Raw genomic sequence first — 21,218 nt, 5'->3', positions numbered from 1 at the left:
TCTCCACAACATAATTTTGGAAAATGAAGGGGAAGAAGCTCTGCACTGGAGATATGACAACCCGAGACACGGGACGTCTAGCATTGACTCCTCCGATGCTTCTCGATCAGCCCCACTTAGCTTCGAAGAGTACGTGCAGAGAGATGTAATTTTGAGAGATAGGAAGATGCATGCAAAACTTCAAGCATATTTGATCTAGCACGTTTGGACACATTTCAGACCTCTAGGACCGGAATAATTATTTAGGTGCTTATTTTAAGTTATGTTTTATTTTTCTAAAATTTTATGTAATTTAAATTAGGGGTTATGGCAAAAAAATACACGAACTTTGAAAAAAGTTGCAATTTTCACCTGAACTTTTAATTAAGACACAAAATACACGAATTTATATTTTTGTTGCAATTTTCACCTAAGTTTGGCTTTCAACGAAATTAGAGCTTAATTGACAGTCAAATCAAGTCAAATATATTATTTTTGCCTTCTTAGACCTCTGAATTTCTAAATACGCCCCATCTTCAAAAATTAGACTAGCATTAGGCGAACTTCCGACTGCCAACTAAGCTCTAATTTCGCCGAAAGTCAACTTCAGGTGAAATTTTCAACAATAATATAAATTCATGTCTTTTTAGCTTACTTGAAAGTTCATGTGAACATTACAATTTTTTACAAAGTTCGTGTAATTTTTTTGCCATAATCCCTTTAAATTAATGTAATTTTAATTCAAGTAATTGTGTTATTTAAATTGGTGCCATTTAGATTAATTGAAAAGGGCAAAAATCAAAACTAATGGATATGAGTCAGCCCATACAGGCTTTGGCTCATAAGTAGTCCCGGAGCATGGATGAGCCATCAATTGACTCAACGGATATGGATGCTCTAAGTCTCATTTTTTTGAATAAAAAGTAAAAATTTATTTGATTTTATGAAAACTCTTATTTGATGTTCAAAACGTCTTATTTAATTTTATAAAAAATATCATAATTTTTTTTAAAAATTAAGAAAATAAAAAAATAATTTAAATACCTCAATTAGGAATCAAACCTAGTATCTCTAGATTTATAAACCAACATCTTATCCATTTTTAGTCATTCGATCATCAAGATCTACGGTGGATGCATCATCTTGTTCGATGAGTGTATCACTTGGGTTCAAATCCTGTAGAGAGCAAAAAAATTATTTTTCGAGTGCATTAATGTTAACATCGAATGCATTAATTTTTACAGTGGGTGTATTAATTATAATGGTTCTCACTTCTCATGCTCTCACGAAAAATACATTTCTTGCTAGAATCACACAATCATGTAGTACCCAAACCTTAGATAGTATATAGTACCTAATTTTAGAGAAGGCGACAAGACGGTGGAGCAGAGCAGAGGAGGGAAAGACGGAGAGAGAGAAGAAGAAGAGAGAGAGACGTGAGTGTATTATTTTTTCTTTCTTTTTGATTTTATATTTATTTTTAATTATATTTCCATTAAATGTATAAATATCTTAAATAAGTACTATTATTTACATGTTTTAATTTATGTGAGTATTTTTTATTTTTATCTTTAAAAATGGATAGAAGGTACAATTAATCCATAAATAAACCACAAATAAGCATCTCTTTAGAGCATCAATATTAGTTGAGTCAAGTCTTAACTCATTCATGCTCCGGAACCACTTATGATTATGAGTCAATTGTTGCGTTGACTTGACTCATATGAATTAGTTTTGATTTTTAGATTTTTTTATTTAATTTAAATGATACAAATTTAAATAATACAATTTCTTAATTAAATTAAATTAGTTTAGTTTTGAAATGTCAAATTTTTAAATTTTATTTTAATTCGTAAATTATATTAATTTAAATAAAATAAAAAAATTACATTAATTTAAAAAATTTGAAAAAAAAATAATTAAAAAATAATAATCATAATGAATAAGATTGATCATTACAAAATTTAACATAGTCTATTAGTATAGCCCAAACTATAGGCCCATTAATATATACTAGTATTTTTTTATTAACGCTAGTCTAGTTTTTTTCTTCAAATTGCCATTGTGTCTTCCTTGTGCGTCTCTCTTTCTCTCTTCTTTCTTCAGGGTTGCCGCTGCTTTGAAATCAAGTGTGAATTTTTTTAATTTCGACGCGTGTATAACACGTGCCTCACATTTTGGCCAACGAACCTGATTTATTGGAACGAGTCGAGCCTCAAGTAATGACCCACTGCATTGACTCACTCGATCGAGATGGGTTCTCTTAATTAACATCAAATGAACGTTATTATTGATAAATATGGATACGTTGCATTCGAATAATTAAAACGCAAATATGTTTCCAAAACTCAAAAAAGATAAAGTTGTAAGAGCAAGAAAAATTAAAGATTGAATTACGCAAATCTAGGATCAAGTAATTCTCTGACAGTAACCTTATCCGCCCCAGTAACCCTCTGAACTCTCCCAATTATCTCCAAAATCTTATTTTCCTCCATTTTCATTTTCATCCCGTATGGAAGCAGCAGCACTTGATGATTGCTGCAGACGCTAAGTTCATCATAAATCTTTCCGAATTCCGACAACACTTGGCCCAGCAAATCCACCTTAGCTTTCTCAGCCAACAGCTTAACCAGCTTAACCAAATGCTTCTCAAACCGCCCTTGTCTCACCACCTCTTTCACTATCTCTCCCTTCGCCGCCTTGTCCGTCAAGGGGTCGCCCATCACGCCGCGGAGTTGGTCGTTTCGCAGCCATCTCGACAGCCGCCTGACGTCTCTGCTGACTGCGTCCACCGCGTTGTGGCGCCGCGCGGCATCGAGCAGCGCGACGGCGTAGCCGGTGGATGGGCTGTGGTGGGGCTTGGAGTTGGGGGAGTGTTTGAGCGGCGAGGATGATCGAGATGAGCTGATGTGAGGAGCGACGAAGTGGTTTTGGGTTGTGAAAGTGACGCTGGTTTTGTTTGAGAGTTTGGTCGTTTTGGGTTTGGTGGTGGAGGGGATTGAGGGGTGGTGGTGATGGAGGTGGGTTTTGAGATTGGATTGGGGGATGGTGAATGTGGAGATGGAGGTTGAGAGGGTGTCCATGGCTTGCTTGGGTTTGGATGGGAATGAGAAAAGTTTGGATAATTTGGGAGGTTGTACTTGTGACAAGAAATATACTCCACAAATATTAAAATGGGAAAATTTTATAAATACTTATGCTAAAAGAATTGGGTTGGTAATTTTCATAAGTTAATTATATGACATCTTCCATTGTTTTAAGGCAAAAAAGAACATAAAATTCATTCAAGCAATATCATTTTTTACAATGCTATTTAGTCAAAGAGATGGATGTAGCATTAATATCCAACAAATTAGCAAATTGAGCTAATAAATAATCAATTTTATTCTATGAATCGATCTATACACGTAAAAAACTCTCATCAATATATTCACAGATGGTAGCCAAAATTTCACACACATGATCAAGTAGCCAATATCTTCCACCGTTAGCTGGATACTTGATTAAAGGGGGCATTCCAATAATAATAATAATAATAATAATAATAATAATAATAATAATAATAATAATAATAATAGTGCTAATTTCTTGGAAAAAAAATGCTCATTCAATGGCTCACTCATGTGAAGAATCTCTCGCGTGTGAGTGATTTTATTCATAGTCCACAAAATAGTTGTTTGAAAATAATGTGGAAAAGTATGCGTGTGTTGGCCCAATGATAGAAGGTTAATATCCAAAATCTGAGGTTTTGGATTCGAGTCCTCCGTTGCGCGATCTTTGAATTAATTTATCTACTAATTTATATAAAAAAAAAGTTGGAAAAGGAAAAAAATGATTACAATTAAGCGACGATATTATTACCTGACCGGACTGGTTAGTTGAGAAGCTTGCCGGGTGATTTTCTTTCTCGAGTGACATGTCACAATCCTATGCAAGAAGCGCTACCCGCAAAACTAGCATACTCTCTCCGTCAACAATCAATGTCTCTTTTTTATCGTTTTAGTACGTCCACAAAAAATGTTCATTTTCCATTTTCTAACACTATCCTCAACATAATTTATTAATATGAAATTCAAACTTCACTCTTCTACCACATATTTTTAAACATTATCCTACGTTACCGTCCTTAGTATGAGACTCAAACTCCATTCACAACACAATTTACTAGCGTGAGACCCAAACTTCACTTCTTCACCACACATTTTTAAACACTACCTCATAATAACACTTTTAGTGTGGGACCCGAACTCCACTCCTAACAGTACACTTCTCTAACTTTTTTTAAAATCTGCACCGAAAAAAGTGGGAAACATTGATCATGAACGAAGGGAGTATAATTTATCACCTTCAATTACTATGCTTTGCAATAACTAATATTGGGGTTGTAAGACTGTTTCCATCGTCCGTGAACAAATTCCCACATCCTTCTCAATGCTTCCTTTCTTGCATTATCCATAAATGAGGAGCATTTATTTTTGTGTTAATAGGCAAAAATGTCTTATTTCTTATGTTGTATATGAAAAATGCCCCACTTTAGAAACTTAAGCATTTTATGCCCAAATTATGTGAAGTACCTATTTTACCATTGATGTTGATGAGTTTTGGTTTTTTGTGAAAGTCTTACACATTTGACCGATTTGACAGCTGTCAGTCAATAGTACATATGACCAGTGCATGGGTGGCTAAATCATGTGGTCGGCCGGACGGATACATGATTTCACCGGGCGGACACATGATTTTACCAGTCGGACGCTTTTGTAAATATATGTTATGCGCATATATAACGATATCAAGTCATTACTTTATGTATAAGTGTTATATTTTAATCATATAAAGGTATGAATTGTGAAAATTAATAAATTTTTGCTACCTTTGGGATTCGAACTCAAGACCATAAATCCATCCAACAGGATTACGAATCAACTGTAGATCTTGATGATCTAAGGGCGGAAAATGATTCTTATTTTATATCTTAAGAAATGCTCTTATTTTAGCCCTTATATATATATATATAACGATGTTACAGAACCGTCAAATTATACGTTATATATAAGGCATTTCGCAATGAAATTCGCGCTGGTATGAACCAGACCAACCAGCAGATTAGTCATTTGACTAAAGCGGTGGCCAAACTGATGGGAATCAACCCCAGAGAACATGCTCAAGTTGTGCTAACTGAGTTTCCAGAATGAGAGGAGAAGGAAGAAGAGTTGTTGGCTGAGGCTGAACTGATTCAAAGAAACTTGAGTAAAAGTGGTGAAGGCCTAACTGCTGAACAAGCTGGAGGTAGCAATATGACCGACGCACCCTATCCAGGACGCCTGAGACAGAAAGCTAAAGAGAAGGAAGCAAGTGAAATGATGAAGATGTTCCAGAAAGTGGAGTTAAGCATACCCTTACTCGACGCTATCAGACAAATTCCAAAGTATGCTAAATTCTTGAAGGACCTTTGTTCGAGAAAAGTGAAGATGGATGAAGAAGTCCGCTATGTGATGGGAGAGAGTGTCTCGGCGGTGATCCAACGGAAGTTGCCCACGAAGCGGAAGGACCCAGGAATGTTCACCATCCCGTGTAACATTGGTGGAACAAACATGGATAAGGCCATGATGGACTTAGGAGCTTCCATAAATGTGATGTCATTGGCCGTTTACAAGAGATTTAATATTGGGGAGATGAGAAACACCCGTGTGGTCATACAGTTGGCCGACAGATGCAACGCCTATCCTGAAGGGGTGGTAGAGGACGTACTGATTAAGGTTGGAGATTTGATCTTCCCAGCTGACTTTTACGTTCTGGATACCGGACCAGAAACTGGAGAGAATGCTATACTGTTGGGAAGACCATTCATGATGACCGCTGGAACCAAAATTGACATGAAAACCGAAATTTTAACATGTGAGTTCGATGGAATCCATGAAGAGTTCAACATCTATGAAACGATGAAGAGGAAGCAATCAATGGAAACGGTAGACATGATCGATGTGTTTGAACCTCTGGTACAAGAACAGGGAATTGGTTTTGGTTCCGGGGATGCCACAGAGAAAGTAATTCAGTATGGTCTGACTGACCGAGATGCAGAACTTATGGAGGATGATGAGATGAAAGAAGCCATCATGGAATAAAAATGAAATTAGAATGATATATGAAGAAAATAAAAAATTATAATTGAGTTATATATGTAAAATGAGTATTGCTTATAAGATACTGAGAAAATAAGTTGAGGTAGAGGTACTTATTTTTTTTGGAAGTTTATAAGGTCTTAGAGCTTATTTTTACAGCTTATAAGCTGTTTGAGAGATTATTTTGTCAAACACCTTGAAGGAGTTTATAAGTTGCTAAACAACTTATAAGTTGTTTTGAAGAGCTTATAAGCTCAGCCAAACACCCTCTTAATGCAATGCCGCCACGTCGGAATAGTAGCCACTTTTTTCAAACCACCAGCTAGTATAGGGAGCTACCGAGGTCCAAAAGCAACAGATTTTCGGACTCCGACATAGTGAAATGTCGGAGTCCCCGTGTGCACGTACGAGTCCAACGAATTCGGCCTCGATCCTTTTTGGCCGAAGAAATCGGCGGATCCAAAATAATAAATCAATAGGTTGAAGGTCTGCTTCAAAGATCAGTCCAAAGATCAATTGTCAAGATCCAAGTTCACGGCTGAGGTTTAAGAACCGAGAGTCGGGGCCGCAACCGCGATCGGGTGCCGGGGTCGGGGCCGCTTGGGCAGTGGCGGCGGTGCACCTATGGGTATTGCAACCCATCACTTATGCATATAATTTTATTACATGTATTAATGTAATAATTCATAAAATCATTTCAAATGTTAATTTTACTGAAATTTTGGAGAAATTTTCATAATAACTTATATGAATTATTTGATTAGTTCTCTGATAAGTATTTGTATTTTAAACCTCCCCAGCAGCTTTGTCCTTCTATCCATCAATTGCATCATCCATCTATCTTTAAGTGTGAGTTCGCCCCCTATAATGGGAATTCGCATAAGAGAACATCCTTTCATCAGCCGTTATCTATCTTGAAATGGGCTTGAAAGCTCTCTTCTTCTAGTGAATTTGGTCTACCCTTACTGACTATTAGATAGAAAAAAAAAAAAGAAGTCGTTGTGCCTATGAAAGAAGAAGAGAAGTGAGCCCATTAAGTAGGGAGGGCTAAGAGAGAGTTGCATCGAAAAGACTGGCTGCGGTGAATTCCGGTGCGCGTGAGCTAGGCTGGAAGTCTTGAAGACATACCTGTACCCATTAGACTGCGGGTCTGCGATAAACATCATCCCTTTGAAGATGCTGCTGAAGTTGGGATATACTATCAATGATCTCAGTCCAACCAATGCACCCAAGATATATTGGTTAAGGAAAATCCTTACATGCCGAAGTACCCCCACATCGTTTATCGCCAACCGAAGATGTGTTGTTTCCGCTCTGACCCAAATTGTAGTGAACTAATAAGTTTTTCTTTTACACTTCTTAACATTATTTAACCTTTTGAATTACTGAAAATTTTGAATTTTCACCTAAATTCATAGAAGTATCAAAATAAATTAAAGTGAATTTGGGTGGGAATCTCAAAATATGTATCCGAATTTTTGAACGATGATGACGATATATGGAACTAACCCAGGGGTTTCGGCTTAAAATTAAGGTAAAGTGCTACTTCAACTCCAATAAAACTAACCAACTAAACTTTGCTCATTAAATTGGTCAAGCAAATTGTTCAGCTAAAAGTCAAAAGTCAAAATCGATTATTTTATGCCTCACTTTAGATTGCTTCTCTCTCTAGCGTAAAGAAATTGAATGCTGGGAATATCTACATCATTCGCTATATTATGCTAACAGAGCTCCACCCATTTTTTTCATTTACTGTATGTTCTTTTATTATGATAAATTGTTATGAAAAAAATAAGTAACAAAAAAAAATTCCTTTAAATATATATATATATTTATTTTCTACAAAAGAGAATTTCACTATTTCTCATTCATTCTTTTCACTCCAAAAAGATACAATATTATCATTTTTTGAAGTGAAAAAGATAAGTGAGAAATGGTAAAATTATTTTTTATAAAAAAATTTAGGGAAAAGAAAGAGAAAATTTAAAGGAAGAATTTTTTCATTGTCTTTTTCCTTTATTACAATAAATTTATCAACCAGAAAAAATACAATCTTATAGTTTTACCAGATCGTGCAGCTTTTATTATTGTTAGTTATTAGAAATTAAATATTTATTTTAAATAAAACACAACTCACTAACCTCTCTGTGCAGTTGGGCCGAACCCCATTTCTGTATAGATTATGATAATTCACCGTTTTTATGGAATTGGCTTTGTTAATATATTAGCTATTAAGTTAACACTACTGTTTGCGCCGGTGCAACACACAGAAATTTATATATATATATATAAAATTGATATTAATTTAATTATTATATATTAATTCAATTATTATATAAAAGTTATAAATATAAAAAAAATACTACTCCCTCCTGTGTCATTATGATTTACTTTTCTTTTTCATTTGTCCCATTAATAATGATTATTCCAATAAAAAATCATTTTTTTACACAAAAAGTTATGGACGCCACCAATTTCTATCACTTTTATGATTTAATTACTTTTTTTTTCTTAATAATTGTGCCCAAAATAGGGAGTCATACTTAGTGGGACGAATGAAGTATTTTAGCTAAATATATTGAAGTTTAATATAATTTTTTTTTAAAAAGAAGAATTCACAATAATAAAAACTGATTGTGTAAAAGAAAAAATAATAATAAAATAAGTTAAAAGAAAAAAGAAATAAATAAAAAAATAGATTTATTTTAAAATAAGAGGAGACAAGAAAAAGAATTTTTAAAAATTTTATTCTTTAAACGTATAATTTTTACGTTTTAAATCAAATATTAAATAAAATATATTAAATGAAAGTCTTTATCGTAGTTGATGAGTATATCAAATATTTTACTATTAGTCGAATTTTACAATTTTATTAAAAGTAGAAAGAGACATGAAATTAAGGGACAAAAAAAAATGCAAAAGGTACTAATGTTCCTCTAAAAAGACTTATTTATATTTTGATTCGTTGCATTATAGATGACTTGTTTTCATTAATAACAAAATTTAATGCATAAAAAAGCATAAATTTTAATCCACTTTACTTATTTTTCTTACTTACCTACAACAAAGTAACTATGAATTTAATGGGACGAAGAGTTGGAAGTATCATATTTTTACTAGACCCGACAAAAATATGGTCATGCTACTCTACTGAGCGAGTAAAAATTGAAGAAAGAGTCCAAAATTGGAAAATAAAAATTTAGTATGAAAATGTGATTGAATATAGTGAAAGGTGCGAACAGTTGATGGAGGCACAGTGAATGCATCCAATTGAAAAGAGTGTTTGTGCCCATCAATTTGTTTCCGCCTTATTTATTCAACTTAACCGCCTTTACTTTCATTTGTGTTTGCGGGTACACTCCCAATTCTCTCTCTCCATCCACCCAATTTTGAACAGGAAGCATGAATCAAGAGATGAGCGGCGGCGACGCGGAGGCGGAGAAGATCGCCTACGTCTTCAAAGTGGTGGTGATCGGCGACTCCGCCGTCGGGAAGACTCAGCTGCTGTCGAGGTTCGCTAAAAACGAGTTCTGCTTGGACTCCAAGTCAACAATCGGCGTTGAATTTCAGACGAGAACAGTCACCATCAGTTCCAAACTCGTCAAGGCTCAGATCTGGGATACTGCCGGACAGGAGAGGTCCTTAAACATCATATATATATCTATCTCTCTCTCTCTCTGTTTGTTTTTGTTATCAACTCAAGTGAGTCTGCGGTTGGGTGTGGAAAGTCAGGTACAGGGCGGTGACGAGCGCCTACTACAGGGGTGCGTTGGGGGCAATGCTGGTGTACGACGTAACGAAGCGCCAGAGCTTCGACCACGTGGCCAGATGGGTGGACGAGCTCAGGGCTCACGCCGACACCTCCATAGTCATCATGCTCATCGGTAATAAGGCCGATCTCCTCGACTCCAGAGCCGTTCCCGCTGAGGATGCGCTCGAATTCGCCCAGACCCAAAACCTATTCTTCTTCGAAACCTCCGCGCTTAGCGGCGAGAATGTGGAGCCCGCCTTCCTCAAGCTGCTTCAAGAAATCCATGATGTCGTCTCCAAGAAAGCGTTGGATAGCAGCAATTTGGTAAAGCCCAGTTTGAGCGACGCGGCCCACTTGACAGGCTTCAAGATCGAAGCTGAAGTTAGTGAGATGAAGAACTTGTCCACCTGTTCCTGCTGAATCTTTCTTTCTATGTAGTCTTGCAATATGCTGTGTTTTTGGATCACGGATTTCTTTCCATTGTTTTTTTTACTGGAAGTGGTGTTTGGTTTTTAGACGAAAAAGATGAGCTCAAGTAGCTTTCACCACTAGATTCTTTAGTATAGATGAATCAACGTATATGGATAATTATTAGTAAATAATGATAAATAAAAATTGTATAATACGAGTATATATAATTTAGTCAGGTCGGGTGTATGTATAATGTTAAACCCATCGCTGTCCGAGGAAATTTGCCATCTCAGATCTCAATGGCATCATGTGGTGGTTGATAATCATATCTGCCCGAATCAAAAATGACTTCTTTGCGGCTAATGCAATAAATGAAAACTTATAGAAAAAATTTAACTATTGGCTTCTCAAAGAATTAGAATAGGTAAATAAAATAAGAGAAGAATTTGATAGTTATTTTTAGGCGTTTTTGCTCGTGCATTTCTCTGTTGAGACAGCTTGCATGTATCCAGAATAAACATTAAGTTGCTGTCTGATTTATGATGCCAACGTTTGCAGTGGCGGTGCCCCCAACTTGAAATCGTATTATAAGATGTAAAGGAGTGAGACAGCTCAAGAATTTAAGAGGAGCACACAATCATCACCATTCACCGATAATCACCCACCTAATGTAGGACCTCTCTGTTTGTCTTTTCATACTCCCATCTTTCACACGCCTTTAGAGTCAAATATCAGCACCTTAATTGTATACTCCCTCTCTTCCACTCTAACAGTTCCAGTTCTTTTTTAGCGTGAAGATTAAAAAAATTATTTTTTAAGAGAAAAATGGTGTAATCCATACGAATTAAGTACATTTTTTTTTATTTAAAATAGAAAATGAGTCTATTCTAGTGAGACGTCTTCACAAGAAAAATGAGCCTATTAGAATAAGATGGATGGAGTAATATATATGGGCTTGAAAACAAGATCAAATAAAGAATTTTCGAAATTTGTAATCACCATCTATTTATACGTATGATTTCACTATATAATTTTCGTTACTATTCCGGAAAACAAATACAGACAAAATTGAAGTAATTAATGTTATTCACTAAAATTAATTACTCTATATAAAAAGAAAAAAGAAAAATTGGGGGATGTGTAGTATTGGAAAGCACGTATGGTATGGAATGATATGATGGTGTTTTGTCACCTATCAACAATTTCTTGGTCAGGATCAAACGATGCAGACTTCTTGCCACTCTTCAACCTCAACATTCCGTACAACTTGCGGAACTCCTTGGGCAGCGACTCCTTCCTGGTGGCGGCCGTCTCGCAGTCCTCCGCCGTCGGAGACGAAGAGGCGCTGTCGGACATCATCAGCGGCACCGCCTTCTACTATTCCTAGAGCTCGACTCCAACGCCGATATAACCGTTTTAAGAGCTCGACTCGGCGAGCTCCGGTTCACTAACATCAACTCGCTGATCTCCGCTGGGCTCATCGTTCTCCCGCTCTGGAAAATTTCCTCCACTTGCGTGAATAATTTGTGCTCTTTTACCCCTAAATAATTGCTTAGCTAGGTTTTTGAATGAATTGAAATCGCACAATGGGAAATAAATGTGCACATCGATTCTCCCGGGGCGGAGCATGGCTGAATCGACGTTTTCTTTTGTGTTCATGGTGAAGATCATGATCCTCTCGTCCTGGAAATTGGACAGTCCGTCCATGAAATTGAGCAGAGCCGATGTGGAAACCCTAGGCGCCGGATTCTCGGAGACGTAGCGGTCGAGATCCTCGACGACGACGAGGGATTTGGAGGAGCTCTGCAGCAATAGGGCGTTGAGGTCGGCGTCGTCGGCGACCTGCCAGAGATTGACGTTGTAGACGTCGTAATTGAGGAAATTGGCGACGGCGGCGATGAAGCTGGATTTCCCGGTGCCGGAGGGGCCGTAGAGGAGGTAGCTCCGCTTCCAAACGCGCCCTAATTTGTGGTGGTACTGTTTGGAGCGGGCGAACATCTCCAATTCCAATTGGATCCTCGTCTTCAAATCCTGGCTGATCACGAGGGAGTCGAAATTGGCGGGGTGATCGAAGGGGACGGATCTCCAGCAACTGCCGGCGTTGTTATGGAGCTGAGGGCCGCGACCGCGGTCCTCGGCATCATCGGAGACGGCGTGGATGTGCTGGAGATAGGGTTTGAGAATCCGGCGCTTGTCCTTGCGCTTGATTTTGAGCACAAAGCTGCGGGCGACAACGTTGTTGCTGTCGTCTCTGTCGACACGGTTGAGCCAGGAGAGGTGGGCGCCGAGGAAGGCGTCGGGGATGACCTGATCGTCGCCGGGGGATAAAACGATGTCGTTGTGGCTGTGGCCGCGGCCAGAGAAGAGGTTGATGTAGTCGGAGTCGTGCAGGGAGGGGAGGGATTCCAGGTAGAGCGCGACTCGGCGGTAGAACGGATTCTCCTGGCGAGTCGCATCATCGAGCTGCGGCACCTTGAGGTGGTGGTGCTCGTCCGCCCCCGCCGCACGCCGGAGAATTAATCGGATTAAGAATATGAGGCATGTGATTGAGGAGCATACCAGGAGGAGCATCAGCATTGCTGGGAGGAATTCAGGAGGCTAGATTTTTGGGTCACATATCGTCCAAGAGGAGAGGAGAGGAGAGGAGATTGCTTGCTATCACTCAAAAAATGATAATAATAGTAATAATAGGGGAATTATTATTATTATTAGTTAGTAGTAGTAATGGTTGTTGGTTGCCTCTTGCCGGCAACGAAATATGTATTGGCAATTGGCCAAATATGAGTGCGGGAAAACGATGACTATTACTCCAATTTCCCAAACGCCAAAATGAGTAATACAATACAACTCGGTTTCTTCGTAATATCGTTTTAAAAACAAAGCGACACACAAAATTAGTCCCGCCGCATAAATGTCGCGTGATTTTACAAAATCTGTAATCATGGATTGATGATAACTGTATTTCATCCTAAATTAATGCTGTTTATTTTTCCTCGTGTGTTGTTTATTCTCCTATATCAACTGTGATTTACGCGAATGGCCAGATCCACTAAAAATAGGAAAATCATCCCAAATAAGATGGAGTGAAATGCGGCTAGATTGATACATGGGTTAACTAGTGTTAAATGGGTTGACGGAAAATCAATTTACTTTGTAATTTATAATTATTTTATATTTTTTAATAGTTATAATATAGTGGTAATTGCCTGTAAATCCATAATGTTTACACGGAATTTATTTTTATTCAAATTTTAAAAAATCTGCCTCTAAATATATAACCTTTCATTTTGTCTCGTTTTTGTCCGGTGACCGGTTTTTTCTTATGTCGGCGCCGGAAATTACACGGTGGCAGCCAGAATTGATGCGGTGGCAGCCGAAAATTGACACTTAGGCATATTATTGACGTGTGAAAAAAAAATAATAAAAAAATAAAAAGAAACCCACATCATCTTCCCCAATCGAAACCCTAATCTCCCCTCCCCCCACCCGCCGCTGCCACCCTCTGCCGCCGGCGATGGCGCCCGCCGCCCCCTCCCCACCTCGTCGTCCCCCTCTCCCTCCCCACCTCTGGCAGCAGTGTTCTAAAAAAAGAACAAGTCCACAGCGCGGTGGACGAGCTCCAGGGCTCATCGGCAACTCGGTGGCGATATGGTGGCTAGAGAACACCAACGGCGATTGAGAAACATAGACGACCTCGCCGAAGGTCGAACCAGGGCGGTTCGAGGAGCCAAGGCAAACGCGCGGCGGCGGCGAACCTAGGCGTCAGCCTCGCCAAGTTCAGAAGCGGCGACGACTAGAATTGCCGAATCTATTCGTGAAATTTCGAACGAGGGAGAAGAGCTTCGTTCTGGGTTTTTCTTGGAGTTGTTGATTTTGTGGGTAATTGATAGGTGGGATCTCGATGGGCGGCCTGAGATTCTGGATTGAGCATTGAATTGGGGGAGATTTGCGCGAAAGATGCGCCGTCGGGGCTCCCGGTTAAGAGGAGGTTTTCGTGCTGGATCTGGGTGCTGCTTCTCTTGTTCTTGATTGCAGGTTTTGGGTTGTTTGTTGCTCAACATAATCATCGAGATGAGGATCATGTGGAACAACCTCTTCTGGTAAGGCTGCAACATGCTTTCCTCAGTCTCTGGCGCCGATGGTGGTGGCGGTAGCAAGCGCTGTCGCCGGTGGCAGAGGGTGGTGGCGGCGGGTGGGGGGAGGGGGGATTAGGGTTTGGATTGAGGAAGATGATGATATGGGTTTCATTTTATTTGTTTTTATTGTTTTTTTTACACGTCAATAATATGCCTAAGTGTCAATTTTCGGCTGCCACCGTGTAATTTTCGGCGCTGGCGTAAGAAAAAAATCGGTTATTGAACAAAAAACGAGACAAAAATGAAAGGTTATGTATTTAGAGGCAGATTTTTTAAAATAGAAGCAAAAAACCAATTCCGTGTAAATATTATAGATTTACACCCCTATAATATACTACTTTTTTTTTTTGGTCGATAAAAGAGAATTTATAGAAGGAAACGAAAAGCTGGGTACCAGAGGTACCAAATTACAAAGAGTCCAAAACAAGCTCATTCGAGCACCACAAAGAGAAAGGACCCCTATAATATACTACTATCAAAAAGTTTGTACATAAAGCATTTGTTAATTAATTTGATTTAATAAAATTAAATTGGTGATATAACATTTGAAATAATATTAATCTCAATCACTTTCATCAACTAAATAATACTCATTCTGTCCACGAAAAAGAGTCTTACTTCTCATCTCGATCTTTTTTATCCACAAAAAAGAGTCCCCTTTCATTTTTTATACAATTATACCTTTTATAACTTTATATATTTACTTTATTTTTCATTGGAGGACCCACCTCAATAATTAAGAATTCTCCCCACTTAAACATAATTAAAAACGATTAGGAATAAAAAAACCTCAGCCTCCCTTTCTCTCGTCTCTTACAAGCCATCGGTGTCCTGGCGCCGCCTTCGGCTGTTCCCTCTCTCAGAGCTGAAGGCTGCCATCTCCCTCCTCCCGGCCAACTACAACTTCAAAATCAACAAAATCATCCTCTGTGAGCCCAATTTCAATGGCCATCTCCCAAACACCAGTTCCACCCAAAACCCCCAAAATACAAACTCATCTCTTCCGCTCCTACTCCCACGAGTACCTGGTAGGTGACGACGACACCTGTAACACCCTAATCTAACTAAAGAATAAAATATAAATTAAAGAAACTATTTAACACCTAACATCGTATAATCAATAATTTTTATAACTTCAAAAATATCAAACCCTAATATATACATAACACAACGATACTATAACGTACAAAGTCAAACATGACCTGGAAAACAGTTTGAAAATCCAACGCTATTACTAAAACAAAAGTATCTGATACTGTACAAGGTTCAAAAGAAGATAATTTCTTTTGACTCAAAAAGATTCGACGCGCCCATTCGACCCTCCACGCGTCTCCAGCATCAGCTACCTGAAAATGTTAAATAAGGGATAAGCATACAAAGTATACTTAGTGTGGGATATCATGCAATAATTGTCCACGTTAATAAAACGGAAACACATACGGTCACTTCATATATATCCTCAATATTCGCACTGTGGCAACCCAAAGACGGTGAAGTCCTGGACCCTATTTACGGGCCCCTAGCGATATCCTCAAAATATACGTCACAACACATATGGTAAACACATATTATTAAAATGGACAAGAATTAACCACGACATGTACTAAAATAAATCACACACCTTAACTTGACTTGAAAATTTAACTTCGATAATTCAAAATCACAGTCCACGTCCTAGTCGCGCCGCACCTAGTCAGATAACATTCAAATAACCAATATAAGGAGCTACTTGAAATTTAGAAATAATATAAATATAAATATAAATATTAAGAATTTATTTTAAATCATTGGTCTAATAGTTTATAAGAGATCTTTTAGTATAAAAATAAAATTGGACCTAATATATACTTAAAATATAAGGCCCAGTTATTAAACATATATAAGATCCAGTTTATGGCCCAACAATTCAATAATAAAAACTACAAATCTTAGCCCAAATAATTAATTAAGTTAGGCCCATGAATTAAAAACCCAACATTCATTTTTCTTCATCCATAAATCTTCACTCTCAACTCACTACACACGCACCCACAAACACTCTCACACACGCACACAACACCAGCTCACCACCCTCTCTCCCTCTCTCAGCCTTCCCGCCGCCGCCGCCGCCGCCCGGCGCCTCTCCTCTCTTTCCCAGCCTATCTCTCTCTCCCAGCCTCCCTCTTTCTGACTCCTCAACCTCTCTCCCGACCCTTCTCACCCTCTCGGCCAGACGGCCACGACGCCACTCCCCCAGCCAGCCATCGCCGCCGCTACGCCCGACGCCGTCTCCTCCAGCCCGGCGTGGTCCCCTTCTTTCTTCGACTGGAAGCAGCGGGTGCCGCCGCCATCACCTCGACGGACAGCACAGCTGCTTCGGTGCCTCCTCCCCTTTTCCAGATCTGGCACCGCCGCCACCCCTGTTTCTCCGGCGAGGGCGCTGCCTGCCTTCTCTCCACACCGGCGCCGTTCAGACACCCCTCCCCTATCTACCCCCAAATCCACTTCAACTTCTTCTATTTTCCATTTCTTAGTTTTCTAATTTCTTTACTGGAAAAGTAGCAGAATTTTACTCTCTATGTTTTCTCATGAATTAGATAAATGTTTCAGGAATAAAATATTTGATTATAAACATGTCTATGCTGGATTTGATTCAAGAACAGAAATTTCTTAGAAAGGCAGAAAAATAGAATTTGCTTTGATGTTTTAAAATCACCGAAGATAAATTTACCCAAACTGAAGTTCTATAGAAGATGATGATCGCAGGAATTTACTGAAACAAGTTTGAGGCTTCACGAAATTTTCCAGAGATGAAATGGTAAGGGCTGATGGAGATGAGGTAATTTAAATGAGATAAGAATTGGAGTGATACGTGGCTGAAAAATGGTGAAGTAAGATCAGGTGGCTATTGGAATTGAACAGCACGTCAAACTACATCTCAGAATTAAAATCAAACAAACATTTATTCACCAAATTTATACATAAGCTGGTCAAATATATAAAGAGGCCCAATGTGTACTATCAGGCCCAATGTAAAATAAAATGCTTAACATAGTAGATTATTAGGTCCAAATTTAAAAGAAAAGTAAGGATATAAATTTCTATATTTATAGACATTAATCTGTAATTCAAAGTCTTATATCCAACTAGGAGCGCGACTAGAAAATTCATAAACTGAGTATAATAAAATTTTCAATGACTTCATAACAATTAAAATTTAAATATTCAAAGATAAACAATTTTAAATAAATAAATTGAGTGCGGGCTGTCACAACCCTACCCACTTAAAGAGAATTTCGTCCTCGAAATTTAACTTACTTGGCTCTAAGTGAGGGTAACGAGCTAGGATTTCTTCTTCGCGTTCCCATGTTGCTTCGTCAGGTCCATGTCTAGTCCATTGAATTTTGACTAAGGGTATCTCTTTACCTCGCAAGACTTTTAGCTTTCGATCCAGTATAACACTCGGCTCTTCCTCGTATGTGAGGTCCTTGTTGATTTGAAGATCTTCATGATGAACGATGTGGCTAGGATCATGTAGATATTTTCGCAGCATTGAGACGTGAAACACGTTGTGTACAGCTGACAATCCTGGCGTTAAAGCAAGACGATATGCTACGTCCCCTATACGCTCTAGGATTTCAAACGGTCCTATGAATCGAGGTCTCAACTTCCCTTTTTTTCCAAATCGAAGTACTCCTTTCATGGGTGCCACTTTTAGAAATACTTTTTCGCCGACTTCGAAATATAACTCCTTTCTCCTGCGATCTGCATAGGATTTCTATCGATCTTGAGCCATCTTAATCCTTTCTTTTATTTTCTCAATCACCTCGACCGTTTTCTCAATGATCTCTGGGCCTAATATTTTCCGTTCACCAACTTCATCCCAATATAAAGGTGACCTACATCTCCTCCCATATAATGCCTCATACGGAGCCATGCCAAGGGTCGTTTGGAAACTATTATTATACGCGAATTCTATTAGTGGTAAATGAGCTTCCCAACTTCCTCCCATATCCGTGACGCAAGTTCTCAACATATCTTCCAAAATCTGGATAGTTCTTTCGGACTGTCCGTCTGTTTGAGGGTGATATGCTGTTGAAAAGTTGAGTTTAGTTCCCATGGCTGCGTGCAAGCTTTTCCAGAATTTGGATGTGAATCTTGGATCTCGATCAGAAACAATAGATACTGGGACTCCATGTAGTCTTACCACCTCTTGAACATACAATCTCGCCAATTGATCCATTGAGTACGTCATCTTCACGGGGAGAAAATGTGCTGACTTAGTCAGTCGATCTATGACTACCCAAACTGCATCATGTCCCCGTGTTGTCCTCGGGAGTCTCACCACAAAATCCATTGTAATGTGTTCCCATTTCCATTCAGGTATCTCCAACGGGTTCAACAATCCAGATGGTCGTTGATGCTCGGCTTTCACCTGTTGACAAGTCATACATTTCCCAACATATTCGGCTATTGTTCTCTTCATCCCTCTCCACCAAAACATTTTGTGCAGATCTTGGTACATTTTGGTGCTTCCGGGGTGTGCTGTATAAGTAGTGCAATGTGCTTCATCTAAAATATCTCTTATCAATTCTTTATCCTTGGGCACACAGATTCTGCCTGCATACATAAGCGCCCCATCACTTGCCAACGAGAAACCCATATTATCGTCCTTCATTCCTTTATTCTTCATTTTCTGGAGAAAATCATTGGTTTCCCGAGCCTTCTTAATTCTATCTCGTAGTGTGGGTTTAACAACCAGCGTTGCTAGCCTGGCCTTCTTGGTATCAGGAGATACCACCTCAAGTTCCAACTTTTCAAATTCTCTTATCAGGGCATCCTGTTGAGTTATCAGTGAAGCGAGTTGCCCTTCGCTCTTTCTACTAAGTGCATCGGCCACCACATTAGCTTTTCCCGGGTGATATTGTATAGTGCAATCGTAATCTTTCACGAGCTCTAGCCATCTCCGCTGTCTCATGTTCAGCTCTTTTTGTGTGAAGAAGTATTTCAGGCTCTTATGGTCGGTGAAGATCTCACATTTTCCACCATACAAATAGTGTCTCCAAATCTTTAGTGCGTGCACTACGGCAGCTAGCTCTAGGTCGTGTGTTGGGTAATTATGCTCGTGCGTCTTCAATTGTCTTGATGCGTAAGCAATAACCTTTCCTTTCTGCATTAGAACGCACCCTAGGCCCAGCTTCGATGCATCAGTATAGATGACAAAATTATCTGATCCATCAGGTATTGCCAACACAGGCGCCGTAGTTAATCTTCTTTTTAACTCTTGAAAACTTTGTTCGCACTTGTCAGTCCATTTGAAAGTGACCCCTTTCCTCGTTAATTGTGTCATCGAGCCTGCTATTTTTGAGAACCCTTCGATGAATCTTCTGTAATAACCAGCAAGCCCTAGGAAACTTCTCACTTCACTAGCGTTTGTAGGCGTCTTCCAGTTATTTACAGCTTCGACTTTAGCAGGGTCAACTTCAATCCCATTGGCAGTCACCACGTGACCGAGAAAAACTACTCGATCTAACCAAAACTCGCACTTCTTAAATTTGGCATACAGTTTCTCGCTTCTCAATGTCTCCAAGACGATCTTGAGGTGCTCTTCATGTTGCGCATTGTTAGTCGAGTATATTAGGATATCATCAATGAAAACTATAACAAACTTGTCTAAATATGGGTGGAAAACACGATTCATCAAATCCATAAATACTGCAGGAGCGTTGGTCAAACCAAAGGGCATGACTACAAACTCGTAATGACCATATCTTGTTCGAAAAGCCGTCTTCGGTATGTCACTCCCCTTTATCTTAAGTTGATGATAACCTGACCTCAAATCAATCTTCGAAAACACTCCTGCTCCTTTCAGTTGATCGAACAAATCTTCTATCCTTGGCAGAGGATACTTGTTCTTGATGGTGAGTCGATTGAGTTCACGGTAATCAATGCACATACGCATTGTTCCGTCTTTCTTTTTGACAAACAAGACTGGCGCTCCCCAGGGTGACACGCTTGGTCGAATAAACCCTAGGTCCAAAAGCTCTTGCAATTGCGTCTTTAATTCATCCAATTCTTTTGGCGCCATCCTATATGGTGCTTTAGAGACAGGTACTGCTCCAGGCACTAAGTCAATCGCGAACTCTATTTGTCTGTCCGATGGGATTCCAGGTAGGTTCTCGGGGAAAATATCGGGGTAATCACGTACCACTGGTACATCTTCGAGAGTGAGTTCTTCATTTTCCTTGCCAACAATGCTCACTAGATAGCCTTCTCCACCACCCTTGTTTAAGATTTTTATCGCTTTCATCGCAGATATCACCGTAGGTACTTTACCAATCTTTGATCCCCGAAAAGAAAATTCTTCTTCCCCTGGTATCTTAAAAACAACTTCTCTCTCACGACACTTAATTGTGGCGTAGTTTCGACTCATCCAGTCCATTCCCAATATCACATCAAAATCACGCATATCGATGAGATATAAGTCAGCTTCAAGTTCTCTACTTCTAAAGTTCAATGGTATTCTCCGAGCAATTCTATTGGTCTTAACGTATTCTCCAGAAGGGACACTTATGTTCAGTGCTAAGTTTTCTACTTCACAAGTGATCTTATTCTTTTGACAGAACTTAGCAGAAATAAACGAGTGCGAAGCTCCAGAATCAAATAAAACGACTGCAGGTGTTCCAGATACGAGTAACATACCAGTCATAGTGTCCTCATCATCTGTTGCTTCTTGATGTGCTAAGGCGAAGAAACGAGCGTTTCCTTTCTTTTCGGGCTCTTTACCTCCTCTTCTATCTGGCCCAAAATTCTTTCTCCCCTCTGGCACATTGTTCCTTAGTT

The 21,218-nt window shown here is 39.0% G+C and overlaps 3 protein-coding genes and 1 pseudogene across 3 annotated transcripts; 2 read left to right on the top strand and 2 right to left on the bottom strand.

Annotated features, from left to right (window-relative positions):
• Nucleotides 1-2,246: 2,246 nt before the first annotated feature.
• On the bottom strand, nt 2,247-3,270 carry LOC130997319 (ATP synthase delta chain, chloroplastic). Its single transcript, XM_057922595.1, has one exon. The coding sequence runs from the start codon at nt 3,060-3,062 to the stop codon at nt 2,373-2,375; it is 690 nt and encodes a 229-aa protein (XP_057778578.1). The 5' UTR covers nt 3,063-3,270; the 3' UTR covers nt 2,247-2,372.
• A 2,003-nt stretch (nt 3,271-5,273) lies between these two features.
• On the top strand, nt 5,274-6,101 carry LOC130998253 (uncharacterized). Its single transcript, XM_057923685.1, has one exon. It carries the CDS (start codon nt 5,274-5,276, stop codon nt 6,099-6,101), a length of 828 nt encoding a protein of 275 aa, XP_057779668.1.
• Nucleotides 6,102-9,449: 3,348 nt separating this feature from the next.
• LOC130997317 (AAA-ATPase At2g46620-like) lies at nt 9,450-13,190 on the bottom strand (annotated as a pseudogene).
• Nucleotides 9,501-10,373, top strand: LOC130997318 (ras-related protein RABA3-like). The gene is made up of 2 exons (XM_057922594.1): nt 9,501-9,736; nt 9,831-10,373. The coding sequence occupies exons 1-2, from the start codon at nt 9,501-9,503 to the stop codon at nt 10,267-10,269; spliced, it is 675 nt and encodes a 224-aa protein (XP_057778577.1). The 3' UTR covers nt 10,270-10,373.
• Nucleotides 13,191-21,218: the final 8,028 nt, after the last annotated feature.

Source organism: Salvia miltiorrhiza, chromosome 8 (genome assembly GCF_028751815.1).
Source record: "Salvia miltiorrhiza cultivar Shanhuang (shh) chromosome 8, IMPLAD_Smil_shh, whole genome shotgun sequence".
NCBI classification, from domain to species: domain Eukaryota; kingdom Viridiplantae; phylum Streptophyta; class Magnoliopsida; order Lamiales; family Lamiaceae; genus Salvia; species Salvia miltiorrhiza.
This window is presented reverse-complemented; position numbering and strand designations above follow the sequence as displayed.

Bases quoted from the DNA above. Each gene is read 5' to 3' on its own strand.
- LOC130997319 (XM_057922595.1), bottom strand. From the start codon at position 3,062: ATGGACACCCTCTCAACCTCCATCTCCACATTCACCATCCCCCAATCC.
- LOC130998253 (XM_057923685.1), top strand. From the start codon at position 5,274: ATGACCGACGCACCCTATCCAGGACGCCTGAGACAGAAAGCTAAAGAG.
- LOC130997318 (XM_057922594.1), top strand. From the start codon at position 9,501: ATGAATCAAGAGATGAGCGGCGGCGACGCGGAGGCGGAGAAGATCGCC. The intron at 9,737-9,830 runs GTCCTTAAACAT...GTGGAAAGTCAG, and splicing joins GATACTGCCGGACAGGAGAG to GTACAGGGCGGTGACGAGCG.